Source organism: Nothoprocta perdicaria, unplaced genomic scaffold (assembly GCF_003342845.1).
Source record: "Nothoprocta perdicaria isolate Ctin4 unplaced genomic scaffold, notPer1 scaffold_22, whole genome shotgun sequence".
Classification (NCBI taxonomy): Eukaryota; Metazoa; Chordata; class Aves; order Tinamiformes; family Tinamidae; genus Nothoprocta; species Nothoprocta perdicaria.
Window position 1 is genome coordinate 6,298,762 of NW_020455415.1, and position 18,219 is coordinate 6,316,980.

Consider the following 18,219-nt stretch of genomic DNA (forward strand, 5'->3'; position numbering starts at 1 on the left):
TTAATGAAAAAGGCCACTCTACCATGCAAATGCTTTAATCGATGGTTTCAAAATGAGTTTATTTTCACAAGTATTCTGTAACAAAACAAAGCTGATATACCTGGAAAAATACCAATAACAATCAAGGTATTTTCAAGTACTATGGACCACTTTCAAAAGTTCGTACCCCCAGAGCCCCTGGAACGCACGTGGCCCCTTTGGCCGGGCTGAGGAGGTTTCAGGCTTGACATTCAGGCTGTGCTACAGACTTCAGTAACTACCACTACTACGTTGGGCTTTCAGGTCCACCTCAGAATGCAGAATTTTAAAAGCCTAATTGCTCTAGATTCTGCTGATTCCTATTTCTAATCAGCTCCAGGAAGCTCATGTTCATTACTGCTATGCTAAAAGAAAACCTCCCAGGCCTTAGCAGTCACAGTACACGCTAGGAGAACCCATTAAAAAAGTACAGTGCTACTCCCTGTTGAAAGGGACAATCCTGTCCTCTTCCAAAAACATACCCAGCAATGCAGCAGGAGACCACAGRCCAAACCACAGCGCAGCGGTGCTTGTCCAAGCCCCAATTCCTTACGCAGACCCCCTGGCAARGGGCAGGGCTTGCCACAAGATGACCCAGGGAGACATCAATATGATGCCTCATATGATGCTTTTGAGAGCTCAGTGTGTCTCGATGCAATGGGCAGCGGAGGGAGGGAGGGAAGCTGGGAGCCCGTTGGGGCGCTCGACTCTCCAGGGAGCATCACCCCGGGACAGGAGCAGCGCGGCAGCGACGYGGCTGCATCCAGCCGGGAAATTCGTCCTCCCCGCAACGACGCCCACCTGCAAGAGCCGCCTACAGCCCATGGGGGYCTTGGGACCTGCGGACAGGAGGCCTCTTTGTAAAACAGTGAAATACAAACAGCAACGGGCCAGGGAAAGGCAGGACATGCTGTACAGAAGACAAAGCCCTTGACTTAATCTAAGCRAGACCATCAATGGTCAACACTTTGGAAAAGATTCCCAGTGAAGGTCTGATGTCGGGAAGGAAGGTTCTCGGTCAGCCCAGCTGCCTCCCAGCACCATTACTACCTGCGGGCTGCCTGGCACGTTCACACGGAGCGTCCCAGCTCCAACACCCTCAYGGAAACTTRCCTACACCTGCAGCAGGGAAACAGAAAGCAAACAGAAACACACCTTTAAACCCATAAGATTAGGTGGTGCAATCAAAATCACTGCTTTTATGCTTAGATTAGATTTCTATCGGGCAGTGTTTCTAACGGCCCAAAAGACTCACCGAAATAACCGTGTTTGTCTTGGTAGCTAATCTGAAATCACACTCAACACCAGCTGCAATAATGCACAAGGCAAGAAGATCTGGAGAACAATGTTTTGAAAAATACCAAGTTTTCTCAGATCTGACTGTCCGTTTCTGTTGCAGCCTTTTTTATTCAGCCTTAATAAATCTTGGGCTGCAGAGGCACCTGCCCCACTCGACTGCTGCTTGGAAGGCAGAGCAGAACAGCACAGCTCTGGGCACAGAATCGACGCTTCGCCTCTAAGGAAGCAGAAGAGCAAAACGGAGCTTTTCTGGTCACTCTGACATACCTGAACTTCTCTACATTTTGTCCTGCTTAATTTTAACACAAGCTTCCTGTTTCTTTTTCAATTCTTCTGTTTCATTTGTGAAGCTTACAAAAATCTGACCAGTGTGAATACAGACCTGGAGTGRTTTTGAAGCTATCAAGTTGCTCGTTGTTTCTGCCTGGACAAGAGTTTGTTATAACCAGGTACAGGCTGAGCTGCTTGTAAGGAAAATGGAAAATCAGCTATACCTAGTCACAAGAAAAGCTACTTAATAACAGTATGCAAGCTAAGGAAAAAAGCCAAAGCATCATTTAAAAATACTCAGAAACATTTAAAGCTGTTTCCAAACATAATCATAAAGATACAGGTTTTAATAATAATCACAACTGAAGACAATCTATGTTATTCACTAACTAAGCAGTGTTGCAGCTGGACAGCAAACTGCCTGCAGGTCTTTTAGGCAGTTCTGTGACTGCCCGTTTGCAAAGAAATAACCCTGAAAGGAGGAAATGGCCCTAAAGAGAAGCAGATGCAGAAAGGAGTCAAGAACCTGCTCAGGAAACTCTTAGCAGCTCCACATGCCTGCAGACAAGCTCTGATATTCCTAGCCTAAAAATACTCTTAAGCTGGTGGAATGAAGCAGAGAGCTGCCAAATCATCTTCCTGTTTTTATGTAGTAGAAATTTAGAGACTGTAACATTTTAAAAGGCACAAGTAACAGCAGGAGCTAAATTCCTATGAATTCCTAGTGCATTTAACTGCCACCTTGCTCTAAAGACCCCATTTTGTTTTGGCAGAAATGAGGTGATTCATTCTACCGCTGTCCTTCACCAAATGCAACCTAAGATCCAGCAACAGAACTATTAGAAATGGGATGGATTCAGCCATCAAAAACCATTCAATTACAGAACCACCAAGGAGAAGCAGTTGCAGCCTCAGCAGCAGGGACATCCAGGGAGCAACACTCCAAGGAACAGGATGAACAACCTTCATTGTCGTCAAGACTGGAGAACTTACCCTGTCTCTTAAGATTCAAACTGTAGCAGCAGACATTTTATAGAACACCTTGCCTGCTCTGTACCAAACTGCAGAGATTACACACTGATATAAACCATGCCTTTTAGACAGACGTGTTGTATCAGATAATCAAATGCCTACTCTTAGGGACAGAAAACCTCCGCACGACTCCTTGGCCTCATTAATGTGCCACCAGTGGAGATACAGGTGGCTGCAGCCGAGTCAACAGAGGCAAAAAGATCCTGTATGTGGCCAAGGCCTTTGTCACCGAGCAGATACTCACCCGGTCTCTTATCACAACGTGCACAACTGCTGCTGAGTCACTGTCAACGCAAAGRGGCAATAAACAAACATAAAAATGGAGAGAAAATGGTGTAACAGATGATCTGAAAGGCAGCATATTAATACTTGAAGCATGCATCTAATTCAAACATGAGTGATGGAGTTGCCAGATCCGAACCATTCAGGTTAAAAGGAAAAAAATGGACTCAGATCTAGAAAACTGCATATCATACAGACAGCAAATTCTCAGGTCCATGCTGCAGAATTAAAATACTGGTGCTTTCTTTTAACTGCAAATGGAGTCAAAAAAATAGAAAAAAAAAATCTGATCACCCCCTGGGTGTTAGGGAGAGAAAAAAAATCCAACTCACGTATTTCAAATTAACACCTTCCTTTCTAACTCCATAAATATAAAAAATTCCCACTCAACGCCGATCCTGAGGTAATAATGCTCTTTTTGTTCTGCACATTCTGTCCTTTGGCCCTAGGGATTAATGCAAACTGCACTAAAATGCCCCCAGGTACCTGGAGTGGGATTTGGCCTCGAGGGTGCTCTAACTCCAAGGCTGCAGCAATGACACCGCCTGGGAGGGAGCACCGACAGCCGCAATATTCTTGAATCTCGATACTGCCAACACGCCCAACTACTCTATTTCCATACACAGCTGCACATGTTTATGCATGTTCAGCACTTTTACATTCAACACGCACACGACTACCAATTTAGCCCCAAATTTATGCAAGTCTGCTTCTCATTGAGTTAAACTTATTCAGATAGGACTTTACACACTTAGTAGAAAATGCCACTTGTTAGAGAAGGTTGGAGAATCAGTTTCAAAATAAATAGATTTCCCAAGAATATTATGGCTTGGAAGAATTCTGAGAGCTCRAGTCCCTGATGTTTGCAAAATGAAAAGGCCTTTGGAAATGCACTCACATCAGTTTTGTTTTTTCACCTATTTTGAATAAAAAATATATATTATTTATAAAATAAAGAGAGCAGGCCAAAGAAGACCGGCCAGAATCACTCTATAAAATTGTTCTTTTCACTCCATAACTTAAACTTATAAAGCCTCAAAACATCTGTGCAGCAGGATTTCTGGAGAAGCACTCGAGAATGCAGATCCCAACCACATGATACTTCATGATGCTTTCTCATCCTGAAGATCCATTTGTTTGCTGACCCTCAGAACTGAAGTCCACAAGAAGAGAAGGAGGTTGGCTCCTGAGAGGGAAGCTGAAATTTAAAGGAAGGAAAATGTGCAATTGTAAGCACTGATCTTATGAGCTACAATATATGGCTGTATAACCTTGACTTTGACCATTATTTTAAAGTCACATAGAAGGACAGGGAAAACGCTGCTTTTTCACTCCCTGGGTAGAAAGGTATTCTRTAGTTTTCACCAATTATCAACAGCAGAAACGTTTGTTTGTTTGCTTCCCTCTCAGTGGAAGAAAATAGAATCTTACCTAAAGCATGCAAGAAACCCATTTATTAAAATCTTGTGCTGCGCTACCCATGTGGAAAAYGAGGCAATGGATTACAGTGCTTCCACATACAATTTAGAGTTACCTGACATCCAGTTAATTAAGCGGCAAGCTGTAGCTGACAACTACACCTCCTGCAAGGGGGAGAGCAGAGGATGCTTCTCAAATCTTCCTCAGTGACACTTCACTGTACAAGTCTTTCATGGAGCCTGAGGAGGACGCAGGCTACAGCTCACTGCACTGGGACACATGTGGGTCCTTCCCCACTTTCATAAAAGTCAGAGCATATCATGCATCAGTGACCACCCTGGCATGCAGCATCTTCTCCAAACCATGTATCATCTGCTGTTGCACCCRTTTGTCAGGGTGAAGAAAAACTAGATCAATGTGCGGGCAGAGAAGGACACTGCAAGTCCCTCGCACTTACTCCCAGCTGCGCTGAGCTGGCAACACGGCCGTTCTCAAACTCAGTTTCTCTCAAGGCTGTTATCTCCACCTTCCATGAATCACAGATCTCCTTTTTAAAACTGCAGAACTTGGTGGCAAGAAATGTGGCTGTCATCCACCAGAGGAGCAGCAGGTTTATATCATCCCCTACAACCTGCCCCTTTCAGCTTTTGAGCAAACTGGGCAAGCACCTGGCCCAGCCACTGTTCCCCTTTAGCTTCTCCTACACCAGTTTCTCTGTCAGCTGTAGCACCACTAGTGAAACACGGTGCTGCAGAGCTGCATCAACACGATGCTGTGGTGAGAGATCTCTGGGCTTCACGTGGCTCAGGAACAGAGCTGGCSTTTAGAGCCAGTATCTGTCCACGATGACCCACCTATTAAATTCCCTGCAGAGATCCTGCTTTTAAGATAACCAAGAAAGAAATACTGACCTTTCTGAACAAGCTTTGTGCTGTCACATTGTCAAATCGCTACGTCTCCTTTTCTATGGCAAGGGATGAAGCTTCATTGGCATCTACACAATGAAAAATAAAGCAGTTAGAGATAAGTCCATTTCTTTCCTTCTTTATTAAGTACAGAAAAGTGTTTTTAAGCATCACACCAAATGAAAATAGGCAACCCCTTGTCAGAGCTAACCAAACACCATTTTCCAAACTGAGATTATTTCATTATTATTATTTTTTTTTAAACAGCCATGTCACACGCTCTAAAGCGACCATGACATATCAAGATCTTCCTGTTTTAATGGACTATTTCAATCTCTAAGTTAGGGAAGGGAAGCAGTAAGATTTTCTAACACAGAATTTGCAAACTCTTGATTTGTTGATGCTACAGGACAAAGAAAAGCAGCAATGAGAGTRAAACAACATCCCTTGTGTCACAACTTGCTTTGACTCATCCACGATCAACCTTTCAATTACATTATAAGTGATATCTTTGAAAAAAAATGATAACTTGATGAGCTGCCAGCATGTGATTTGGGGCAGCTTCCGGACTAGACGATTTAACAGATGCCTGTGAATAAAGGATGAGCATTAATAATTYTGAAAAAAAACTTCAAATTAACATTAAATCAGAAGCAAGTGCTTTCATTTTCTGGCGAAAAACAACAAAAAAAAAATAGAACAAGAATTTGGTTAAGACAGCTGAGAAAAAGGCCTGCACGCTCTCAGGACCTGGGCTGCCACCCCTTCTTGCTGCCAGCGGGGCCTGCCCTCTCCTCACTGACCTCCTAGTCCCCTTTGGGTTCCTCTCCCCTAAAAGCCATGTGATTTTGCGGTCGCGGGGCCTTAGGAGTGCACTGCCTTCTGCACACCCAGAACATCTGGATGGATAAAAGACTGCAGTAATGCAGTTCGGCAGGATAATGTTACACAAAGAAACACTTCATCAAGCTCCCCCGGCCCTCCCTTTTCTTATAATTATCTCTTTGTTGTTTCTCTCCTCTTCTGCAGGAGCCTGGAGAGAGGGACCGTGGCTGAGAGGAGCCCTCCTTCCTCCTGCTGCACAGACATTTGTTATCTGCACGGCGGGAATGGAGCACTCAAGAGGCGAGAGCAAAATGCCCTAAGAGAGGGATTTATCCTGTAGCAGAAAACTACTTCACATCTCCACGCGGGGCTTCCTCTTGCTGGATTCAGGTGCCCAGGCTGAGAGCAGAGAGGAAGATGTGCCTGGCAGTAAGAGAAATAAAGGCAAGATCCCCTGCTGTTTGCTCCAGCAGCTGAATTGCAGCTCCAAGTCACTGGCAGGTGAGAYATAAAGGATACAATGTCCTTATCTGGATATCTGGAGTCTCCACCTTTATCTAAACCCAAGCCAGAAAAAATTAAGCCTCACTGATCATGGACCAAAGTAGTAAGGTCAGCCATAACTGCAGGTATACAGTCTATTCTCTCCCTTTTAACTCTTTATTTTTTAAAATTGATTTATGCTACAGCTATACACACACCCCATCAGGAGGAAGAGGTATTTTTCTAACACACACATACTAATTAAAGCAAGCTGCTTTTCTCTGAATTAAAGCTAAAAGGAACCTCTTATGCTGGGGGGCACATTTTGCCAGCACTACCAGTAGGTGAAGGAAAATACAGGTTGTTTATTTTGCAGTGGAATAATTTGAAAATTGCAAATACAATCTTACTAGAGACTGGACAACAACAGAAGCCCACAGGAAAAGTCGTTGTTACAGCCTCTAACCAAGACTACTGACTTCCTCCTGGGCTGTGCACATATGACTAAAGCGTATGCCTGAAGGCGAACGTTCCTGGCAAAGTGCCTGAAAACTGAGGCAATAAAGAGAGTAACTATGGAAATCCCATCTCTGAACAATACAGCTGTGATTTCTGGTTCTCCAAGTGTACTTGTTTGGTTCCCTCGTTATAGTAACCTGGGAATTAACTACGCTTTCACCATTCTTGAAGGGGAAAAGGACAGTGAGGTCATCMTACTCCTTTTAAAGGGAACGTGGCTTCCAAATCAGTGCAGTGTTATTGTCCAAATAAATGCGGACGACATCCGAGCACTACAGAAAAAAACATGACTCCTTGCTTAATGCTGGGACAAGATTCATGAACCTTCAGAACATGGTAAATGGGGGCTTTGACATTAACCCTGATATTCTGATACACAGTGTRTTTTCCAAAGCCCAAAGCTTGGAGTTAAATAAGTGAGAAAGTCCCCTCATGTTGAAGGGCAGAAAAGTAATGGTAATGAATTATCAAACTCATTTTGCATGCATGTAACCAAAGCAGTCAAATAAAAGATACACAGATATATAGAGATATCTACAGAATAATAGATATTTATAGCTTTTTCCCCTAATAGGATGGTCCATAGCATAAAAAGTATATTTCAAGAAGTGATGAAATCTATTGAGCCAACATGTTGTATCATATATATGTCTTTTATACATTAGACAGTGAATATCTAGGCAAACATGAAGAGGAAATGAACTTCTTCTGTATTCTTATACTAAAGCAGAGCAAGCTAAGTATAAAATAGTTTCCCAAAGGTATCTCTGCATACAGGTGTTYGTATGCAGACTTGCATAAGCTCTCAGAAAAAATCTATTTTTAAGAATCATAGTCTTTTTGTTTTTGCATGCACAACTTCATGTCTCCAGTAGCTGTGCAGCACGCAGTAGAATTTACGTATCAATTCACAGTTTGAGGAAATCTCAAATTCTCTCTGCAACTTGAGAGTAACAACCTCTCAGTCCATTTATTTGCAAGTCTGAAGCTTTATCTTGAAATAAAAAAGTTGATTTCAAAGAAGGGCCTATTTATTCATTGATCAAGCCAGAGCTGCCTAGTGATTTAGCCAGCACTTGTAACTCATCTGCTAGTCCCTGTGCATCAAGACACAACTAATTTCTTTTTGTATTGCCTTACCATGTGGCTCTTCATCTATCCCATCATCTTCCCACTGTTCTTCATTTGCTAGGAGAGGATTCTGAGCTTCGCACAAAGCTCTCATCGGGAAAAAGTGTCCATCTCCCTGGCTACGTGGAAAAAGGCAGAGAGAAACACTGTGAAAGCAGCAAGTGGTTCTGAAGAATGAAAATCCTGAAGAATCAACCTGGACACTTGTTTTAGCTTTCATCTGCATATGACAGGTTTTCTCGTCTATATTCCCAACATTTACTTTAAAATATTTTTAAGATTTGAGAAATACTGAGTTTATTTTTGTGACAGCTCAGATACCATGTAGTTTTGATCCTGAATTCCTGCAAAGTGTTTGGAGACTAGAAATGATGTTACAAGCTATTTTTTAGCAGAAATCCATGTGCCTCAGTCAAGTTATTTTGAAATGAGGAGAAAAAAGACTAATTAAGGACAATTAGAAAGAAAGGGCGGTTGATAAAACCATGCTTGTAGAAAATCTATATCTTTTTTATCTATTTATACCACAGATTTTACTTTTGTACCTGAACCGTGCCTAATGGCAAATGGCCCCAATCTTAGAGTGACTGTCAAACAAGTGTTTGAGAATAAATTCACCCTGCGTTTGCAGGTGCATTTGCAATGATGCCTGATAGCAGTTAGCTAAGCACACAAGCACAGATGTGGCACATACAGCTGCAGCAGCCATCTAAAASTCAGTGTCTTCAGTTAATTTTATCAGCTTTTAGCACTGACTTGATTATTACTCACCTAGAGACAACAGGTAGTAACCAGAGYTTTTTTTCTTCTCCAAACACCTGCTGAAGGTTCTTTACGAAGCCTAGATTGAATCCATTTTTATCTGGGCCATTTTGAAACACTGGAGCTGAGAAAGCCTCTAAAGATAGATGCAATTTCAGTGGGGGCGGGGAAGGGAAATTATTGTCAAATACACTGAAACACGATTGTGCATCCAAAGATGACTACAACATGCACACATGATCTACTGTACTGTGAACTAGCATTACAAAGATCCAAAGTATGAAAGTAATATGCTCTTGAAAGCCTGTAAATACTTACGCAACTTTCAAATGAAAAGCAGGAATTTGTTCTTGCAAATGAAACATATGGAGTTATGGAAGCACAAACCCAACTAAAAGCCCATTTTTTCAATCTGCAGCAGAGATTTTAACAAACTTTACATAAGACTCGTGTTAAAACTCTGAGGGAACAGTGACACTACCAATTTCTAAATCAAAAATCTGCAAAATAAATAGGTCTGTCTTCAAAGCATATTTCTGAAGTGGCACTGGAGATTTAAATTGCCTCATTCATTAATAATATAATGAATAAGCATTAGGAACAAACATATGCAGATAGACCCTCTGTTACGGTGAAAAATAAAATYAAGAAAAGAAAGAGAGGGGAGGAGAACCTCAAGTGCACTAGAAATAGTTTTATCTACCTTCTAAGCTGCTGCAGAGGTCTGATGTTTTGTGCTAGATGAGCTTCRGTGCCCCTTGAAATGAGTTTTAAAGTTAATCATTTTACAAAATCTGCATATCCGCTCAGAGCTCTCAATACTGTGCACTTYGTTACAAAACTTTACTAGTTAAATAATCACTACCTGCGCAAGAAAATAGAAATGACTGCCCCAGATTCACAGCTTTTCAGATTGCCAGTTCACTGGTCTGATTTTACACACCTGACTTCTTTGCCTTCATCAGGGAAGGACAGTTTCTCCCAGCCTTGCTGAGCTGGTTCAGGATGCCCTCCAGAACATGAGCACGAATAAGCACATTACTAAAATGCTGCACTGAYGTCGCAGCAAGTGTGGTTACACTTATGCATATTGGCATAATTGGGCCCTTACACTTTAAGGCTCCAGTATTCCTAACAAAGCTTTCATCTCAATAAATGCATCCCTTTAAAGAGAGAAATTCCTGCAGCGTTGTGCAAAAATCTTTCAATTCTCCCTGTCCTCATAAACCAGCTGTAATATCTAGAAGCAGAACACAAATGTCTGTTCTCTTATACCACTGCTTTACTGGACACGCACACTCAGTCTTACCTAAGGTAGATCTGTTTCTGCTGACAAGCCAACAGTGATAGCCAAACAAGAACATCAGGCTTACGAAGAACATGACTGCCACAAAGAGAAGGAAAAGGACATGGAATTTGGAACGTCCATTAGTCAGCTCGCCCTGCAACGAAAAGCAATACAGAACAAGTGAGAAGGACAAATAAAAGAAGAAAATACTCCAGAAAAACAAAGATATCCTCTAAAACTCCTACTTTGAGTTTTCTAACTTGCATGCATAAAAAAACCCATTCCTTACTGCAAGAAGTGGGAAAAGAAAAAAGAAGAAATAATCTGGTTCATTCTCCCCGCTGCATCTCAAGCAGAAAAAGTGGGGATTTTTGCTATCACTTTTTTGGATGGAACAGAGCCAGTATGATCACAGCTTCCCATCTGGATCCAGGAAGCACATCCTATACCCACAGTGAAAGTGGCAGGTACGAGTTTTTTGAAATCCTGTTTGCATTCTGCTAAGCTTCCCTTAATCTTCATACTTTCCTGAACATGCACTAAAACAGTGCTCTTTTTCAGGGAAGCGTGTCGTCTTTGGAATGGTCACATTAAAATTTTCCAAATTTAGAAGCTTGTCATTAGCTTCAAACAACTGAGATACACACATTCAACAACAGATTTATACAAGAGAAGGATATAACTTCTTCTCTTCCAATATAAGGGATGCTAAGAAAGCCTCACCTTCTCCATAGCTATAGCACTAGCAAAAGAGGCAAATGTAGAGCTGAACATAGCTGCATTGTGGAGGAATAAACGTCAAACAAGTTCTCAGAGGTTATTTCCTTCTGCAGTAGGACAGGCAAGGGACTGAGGTCCTTGTAAGTAAATATCTACAGACAGACTGTGTGGGACCTCAAACTAAAAAGTTTCTTGTAAGTCCTTGTGCTCCCCATGTGTGTTAGCACACAGATAAAATCCTTGTGTCTTTCTTCATATGAAAGAAGATCCCTATACCATGAGTATCTCAGGACGCATTTTATTTAAGTGATTAGGTATTAAAAGAGAAAGAAATTAATAAATTAATGCACGGCAAAGTTAAGTTATTTAAACACAGTTATAGAGAGTTAGCAGCACAGCAGACATAAAAACCTAGAGAGCTAAGGCCCAGTCTCATACTGGAGCTGTCAGTTGGCATTGCTTGCATATAAATTTTAACTGGAAACCGAGTAAGGAGCAGGCTGTATTTTGGTCAGCTTTTATATTAAAAAGGTGTCATATGGGAATTATAAAATGAATATGATTTTTTAAATGACATATTGTTGTGTAAATATGTACAAGTCAGTGACAGCACGTTTTGCTTTATCTTAGAGCACAGAAAGGAACAGAGTCTTCAAAAAGTCAGCTTCTGGAGACCACCACATACAGCAAAAATATGGTAGTACCCTGGGGTCTGCTCTTTCCCGAAGCATAAGAAATCTAATCCAAAGATAACACTACAAAGAAAGCTGGAAAAAAATATATGCCTGGGCATTTTCAGGAAACCACATAAAAAGAATGCCACSCACCCACAATTAATGTTTTATTGCAATATGACTGAAACACGTAGGTGGCATTCTTGCAACCACTTTAAAAGTGCCAAATGTTGACAGTTGAGAACTTCTACTTAGAAGACAATTATTTCCTTAATCAGTAGGCTTTTGTTCTTCTCCTTTTAAGTGAGGAGATATGGTCAGCTAATAGCTGCTGTATTTGAAGTTGGGAAAATTAACCACATTTAAGACAAAGCTCTCTTTCAGTGAGGTGTGCCTCCTTTTGAATTACATTTGATGTTTCCATATTAAGAAACTTGTGATTAGTTTCTTTTTTTTTTTTTGACACACATATCATCTAATAGGTTTGTACAAGAAAAGAATGCAACTAACTTCTTTTCCAGGAGCTAAGTCTATAAGCTGAGATTCTTGAAATCTATGTACTCCTCAGTCTGGATATCAGACATAAAATGGGAGTTACTCATATACGGGCTGAGGAAAAAAAGGTTATAGGAAAAAGGCCTCAATGAATTGAAAGTAAACAAAGTAATGAAASAGTGATTAACCCCCAACGAGACTCAGAAGATATGGAAAAGTAACCAGATTGCACAACTTACTGTCCAATACTTAATGAAATACTTGAAGACTGTTGCAGCAATATACAAGCAATACAACAGAGAATAGGCTAAGAACAGTAGAAAGAATTTGTAGTTAGAAAATCCAATGCAGTTATTCACCCTAGAGAATAAAAGCAAAGTTGAAATCAGGATATGTATAGCACATAAAGACAATGAATAACTTTTTTTTCTTTTTATAYTTAAGGTTCTTAATCATACAACAGAATTTCTTCAATAAATAGCTCCCCTTAGTGGTCAAAAGGAAATGTAAATCAAATTATTTTTTGCTTTTCACCTGATGGCTAGTAATGCCAAGTCAAAATACTGTTCATATTTTTGAAATTCATTTTACAGTTGCTGCACTGGTAAATGTGTCACTGCTGCAGGCTTTATTTACTCATGCCTATTTCTGGTATGCAAAAGTAATCAGATTTAGAATTTCTACTTTATGTCTACTGTTYGGAAAACTGAGGAGTCACATTCACCACGGCAGTACCTGGAGTTGCTTATATACCTGACATATCAACCTGCTATTTGATTATAATTCACCRCACATAGAACAACTCCAAAGAGGTACAAAGGAATGCAGAAAAATTAGTAGGCACATTTGTCTCAGAATTCAGGTTGCAAAATCCTTCTAAATTTAGGAACACCAGGGAGGTTCTAGTGGGCATATGTCTGCGTTGCTTATAATTTCCGAAATCTTCCTTTTAAGGACCATGCACCATTCTCCTTAACATGCACAAGTGGCAGGCATCATTTCAGAAACAAACTGCATGCAAATACTACTCTTGAAAGCAAACACTAACTGCATGCTCCAAGGATTATATATCCAAATTTAAAAGCTAAGTTGAGTTGCCTTTAAAATTTGAATAATAATCTGAATAAGACTGAATTAGTATTTGTGTTTTAAATTAYGTCAATACAACAGCTTTTTATGCATAGCTAATGAACAAATATACGAATAATCTGTCTCTCAAAAACATCAAGTATTTCAGGCAATTTCAAAGTATGCTTATTTTATAAATTTCCCAAAATAAAGGGATATATGGTCTAAAATGAGACACACATATTAAYATGATTCTGAGGAGTAGAAGCATTTAAGCAGCCTCTATTTTCAGAAGATTACAAACTAGTATCTAGGACATACCATGGACAGTGATGATCCATTTTTAGCACACATCTGTAAAAGGACAAAAAAAAAACAAAAAAGGAAAACTTGTATTTGGTACTTAATTGCCAACTGCARGTCTACAGCAAAAGCCTCTGGTATTTTGAGCAGATTTCTACAATCTGAAGTTTAAGATGATACTATTTCTCTGAATTCTTTAAGGTAAGCATTTTAAGACACTTATTTTTTAAGATCTACCAATGTCTTTGGTACTCCGGAGGATAAAAAAAGAACATGAAGATGATTCCTGCCATGGAGGGCTTAAACCCTGGAAAACATCACAGGGAAAACCTAAAGGCCTGGAACATTTGGGGAAAAAAAAAAAAAACCAACAAAAAACACCCTGCTAAGAGCAGCCGGTTAATTTTTCACTAGAYGTCACAGTTTCTTTCAGCTTCACACTCACATATCTCTAGGTGTGGAAACTGCAAACATTGTAGGGCTGCAAAGAGCACAAGAGCAAATGGTAATGCTGTCACATAGGTTTATACAGTGGTGCCTGTTACAGAAGCAGTTACTTGGTCCCTTCATGCGTGGAAAGATACATGAAGGACCAGCTCATTCCTATATTATATTTCCTTCAGTGAAAACAACCCATTAACTTACATAGCACAAACGGAACAATGGTGACAGCGATCAGGTTTTATTAGCTGGCATCTATCACAGAATCGAATACCTGAAATTAAAAGAAATATTAGCACTGAGTAAAGTGATCTTTCCTTGCCTGTTAGTTACTATTCTGCACACTTTGTAAATGTTTATATCTCTTTCCTCTATCACTTTAAAAGATGGGTGCACTGCAGCTTTCCTGGCAGGTCAAGATCAGATAAGCAATGCTCATAATTCCTCTAAGGATTTGCAGATGAGGGAGACAATCCTCATTTTAAAGTATAGGATCAGCTTAAATATCGTAAAACAAAAGTGCACGCTTCCCTTTGACTTCCATCCTTAGTCAAGACTTTAAAGACATTCCAATTTTGTAATTGCCTATAGAGCAGTTCTTTGCTTCAGAATCCTTTGGCTTTTTGAGTAGAAGTGAACAGGTCAGAAGCTCCTATCTGAACATGGATTGCCTTTAAGCTTTGAAAGGAGGTCAGTGTTCATTTAACCACAGAAAGAAAATCTGTTTAGAGAATTATGTTCTGCCATCTTAATTAAATTAAATTCCATCTTGAATTCCATCTTAAGTAAAAATTACCGTAGATTTTGGCTATTATTATACATGAGACAAGATAAATACGTCCTAAATACAAAGGGTGACATATTGCTGCTCAAAGCCAGCAGCTAGTACTCCACTGAAGTATTCAAGGCTTGTGCTTTTTCCAAATATACTTATATTTTCCCAAATACAAAGAGAGAGGAATCATTAGAAGTCTTGGTATGAGAGCTCTGCAGTGCATACAGGAACACTGGGAAGGCKCTGCAGATCTGCAGCATAATCTGCATCGCCAACATATGCCACCGAGCCTGCTTGATTAGATTGAGAGAAACAAAGTCCTTAGCTCAGCTGACCTCCGTTCCCCGTCCTCGTGTACACCGGCAACTTCCTCGCGATTTCGGCAAGAATTTGCCTCTGCACCTCTGGCCTTTCCTCATTTTCATAGCGCTCTTTGTCAGCGTAGGACATATGGAACTAGGAACAGAAGTTACAAGAGAACCAGTTACTCGTGTAGCAGGGGAAATATTTCAAATATTATGTCTGGACACACTTTTATTGCCCACTCCCTAGATCATACAAGAATAATCTGATGTGAAAAAGTGTTTAAGAAGATATTACGAGAGACAGCAAGCACTGGACAGGCAGAATGCAATGCCTCATTAGCTGTTAAATTTGTCTTTAGGTTCCTTTAGTATCCTTAGTGTTTGGGTATAATGAAGAGGAAAAATGAAAAACAGAAAAAGAGAAAAAAATGACAAATGAAACAAGCTTAGCTACTATGAAAGCAGCTACTCAAATCTGAAAAGGGTTTTCAGCAGGGCAGGCAGTGCTAGAGTTCTAGAGAAACTGAATGTTCACATGTGTGCCACAGAGATGTGAGGGACAGCTGGCTCAGGAGGTGACAAACCCTCTACAAGATGCACTTGTTTCTGTCTACACTGTAACATCCTCAACAGAGAGTGAAATCCCAAAGTTGAGGTCCTTACTCAAATGTCTGCAGTAATGCTAGGCTGAATAAGGTTAGGATTGGCTCAACTTGTTAAATGCTTGGAGGTCAAAGACATTGTAAATAATTAATAAACATAAATCCTATTATGCGCAACATTAAAAATCTAATTTTCTCCTGGAACATCTGAAAAGGCCACTCCAGAAGTTAGCTGTGTGGCTGATTTAAGTTATATCCTCTGAGGAGTCAAAGGATTCTCAAAATGGTAAGTTGCTCTCTTTTCCAGTGAAGTCTAGGTCACTTTTTGTCTCTTTAGGAAACAGATCAATTGTCCAAAACTGATGGATTTTTGAGTTCTTTCTTTAGCTTCCTCTTTGCAATGTATGAAAAGTGCTTGGGCTCCTACCTTTTTATCTGGCTGCACYGGAAGAGTAAAAATAGATTTCCAATATGTCCACACGAAGAGCACGAACAGAATATGGAATATTGTAAGATAGGCCACTAAAAAAAATAAATAGAGGAAGAGAACAATCACTTCTTAAGCAGAGGTTCACTTAAGAACATAACTCCAGTTTTTCACAATGACAGTAAAAACAATACCCAAAAGTATTACGGGTACAACATTCAACACCACTTAGGAGACTTTAAATAATAATGTGTTCTAGCAGAGCTTCACATAGCCAGGAAAAGACAAATCTCTTGCTAAATGTCTTAGATCCGCCACAGCTCACATTAAAAAATAAAATCTCAAGATTGTAAGCAAAGCCCTGCAATTACTGAGAAAGAACAGTAATCCCCCAGATGCAACATTATCACATGAACTGCAGCATGCCTCAGAGCAAACTTGATTTCAAAGACTTTGGGCACAAGCAAAGCATACAACAGCTCAGAAAGCCAAAGGACAATTCTCCTATGGCTAAACTTTTTTATTTTCTTAATACCCAAGACTCAATTATACATTATGATACAAATACAAGACTGAAATTGCTAGCATTTGAACTATAACTGAAATAGGAAAAATTGGGTTATTCTCGCAGTTAAACAATGGGTTTAATTAAAACTGTCTTATATTAAATTGATTAAACTGATTAAAACAATTACTCCTGCTGGAAAAATCCAAGCTCCAAATAACTTCTAACTTCTCAGGCAGACTGGGAGAAAATTCACCTGGCATGAAGGCCAAACATAGGCCAACATAAAGCTTTGACACTTTCRAGTGACACAGCAAATGATCCGGGCTCACAAGACCACAGCAGATTGTGGGACTGATCATATGAATCAGTAATAATTCACTATTTTACTCCTACTAAATGCAGACATAGTTCAGTCAATTTTAAGCTGTTTTTTAAGGAGAGAATTTTGCAACAGGTTTCCTTCTGTTGAGGCAATCCAGCAGCGCGTTAGAGGAAACTGACCTGGAATGGCACAACAGATTTGGCAAGTAACTTTTCCCTTCATTTTTTCCTGCTGAACAAATCACTAACATTGTCCTTTCTGTAACTTCTCTGCAAGGGTTTCAGACATCAGGACATCTGTCTTGTGCAAAGAGAATTTCCCTCCCGCAGCAACCCGGAGGATCTTTAGCATCTCTCCATGGGACAACCCGGCAGCTGAAACCAGCCACAACTTCCTTGCAGCCCCGGCACAGGAAATGAAGAGAGGCCATCTGACCTACCTAGAGGAGGAGAAATTACCGAAATTGCCACTAGTTCCTTTTCTTAGGGCCTGACTGTGGCCCTCCAGCAAAGGGAACTGTCTAATAACCAAGAAACTCTGCTTCCCTGCCTGATTTGTTCAGCAATGTCACGACGGCTGGATCCTGGCATTCGATGAGTGGTTACAGCCAATGGAAACAAATGTAAAATTTTTGGAAAAGTATCTCTTTTACATTAAAAAAGCAAAAACAACAACAACAACAAAAAAACAACTCATAAATAGCTTTCACTGAAAGTACCAACAGCACATGGATTGCAAAGGGGAATCGGTGTTTCCAATTCAACTTACAAAAACAGCTCTGGAGGATGAAAACGGAGCGGAAAGGCCTGTGGTCACGCACAGATAAACTCAGAGAGGGTTTGGGGGAAGCACAGCAAGGGTCACTGCCTTGCACTGATCCCTTCCTTGTCACCCWGACTAAGCCGGGGGAATTCCCAACACACCCATCGCATTCCTTGCAAGACACGCTGGGAAAAGCTGCAGCTCCTGGGAGGAAACCCTCAAGGGGTGACTCACTTTGACAGGACTGGGGAAAGGCCAATTTTTTTCCAAATCCTTTACACTTTGTTCTCTTCCTGCACTAGCAGGGCCAGTGTTTAGGCACCCAGGGACAGTGCCCTTTCACATCTACCCCATGGGCAGCTGCAGATAAGCAAAATACAAAAGTGTTCTTAAAGGGCATTTATTCTATTCACAAATATTGTCACATAAGGACTAAATGCCAAAGGAAACTCACGTACCTTTTTCCACAGGGTTGCTCAGAGTCACTGAAAAAAAAAAAAAGAAAGAAAAGATAGAAAACAGGCGCTTATGGAAGAGCTACGACCCCCGCACAAGCTCTGGTGACAGAAGGCAGCCCCGGTGTG

General features: G+C 40.6%; 1 protein-coding gene across 1 annotated transcript in view; it reads right to left on the reverse strand.

Annotated features, from left to right (window-relative positions):
- Positions 1-117: 117 nt before the first annotated feature.
- The window catches only part of ZDHHC15 (zinc finger DHHC-type containing 15), a 27,848-nt gene continuing 9,746 nt past the window's right edge, over positions 118-18,219 (reverse strand). Inside the window, exons 3-13 of the mRNA XM_026039051.1 lie at positions 18,094-18,172; positions 16,044-16,138; positions 15,045-15,165; positions 14,139-14,208; positions 13,512-13,544; positions 12,362-12,482; positions 10,255-10,387; positions 8,955-9,081; positions 8,193-8,302; positions 5,232-5,314; positions 118-4,099 (exon numbers count right to left, since the gene is read on the reverse strand). Of these exons, the coding sequence (XP_025894836.1) occupies positions 5,271-5,314; positions 8,193-8,302; positions 8,955-9,081; positions 10,255-10,387; positions 12,362-12,482; positions 13,512-13,544; positions 14,139-14,208; positions 15,045-15,165; positions 16,044-16,138; positions 18,094-18,172 (933 nt within the window). The 3' untranslated portion in view covers positions 118-4,099; positions 5,232-5,270. The remainder of the gene's footprint in view (positions 4,100-5,231; positions 5,315-8,192; positions 8,303-8,954; positions 9,082-10,254; positions 10,388-12,361; positions 12,483-13,511; positions 13,545-14,138; positions 14,209-15,044; positions 15,166-16,043; positions 16,139-18,093; positions 18,173-18,219) is intronic.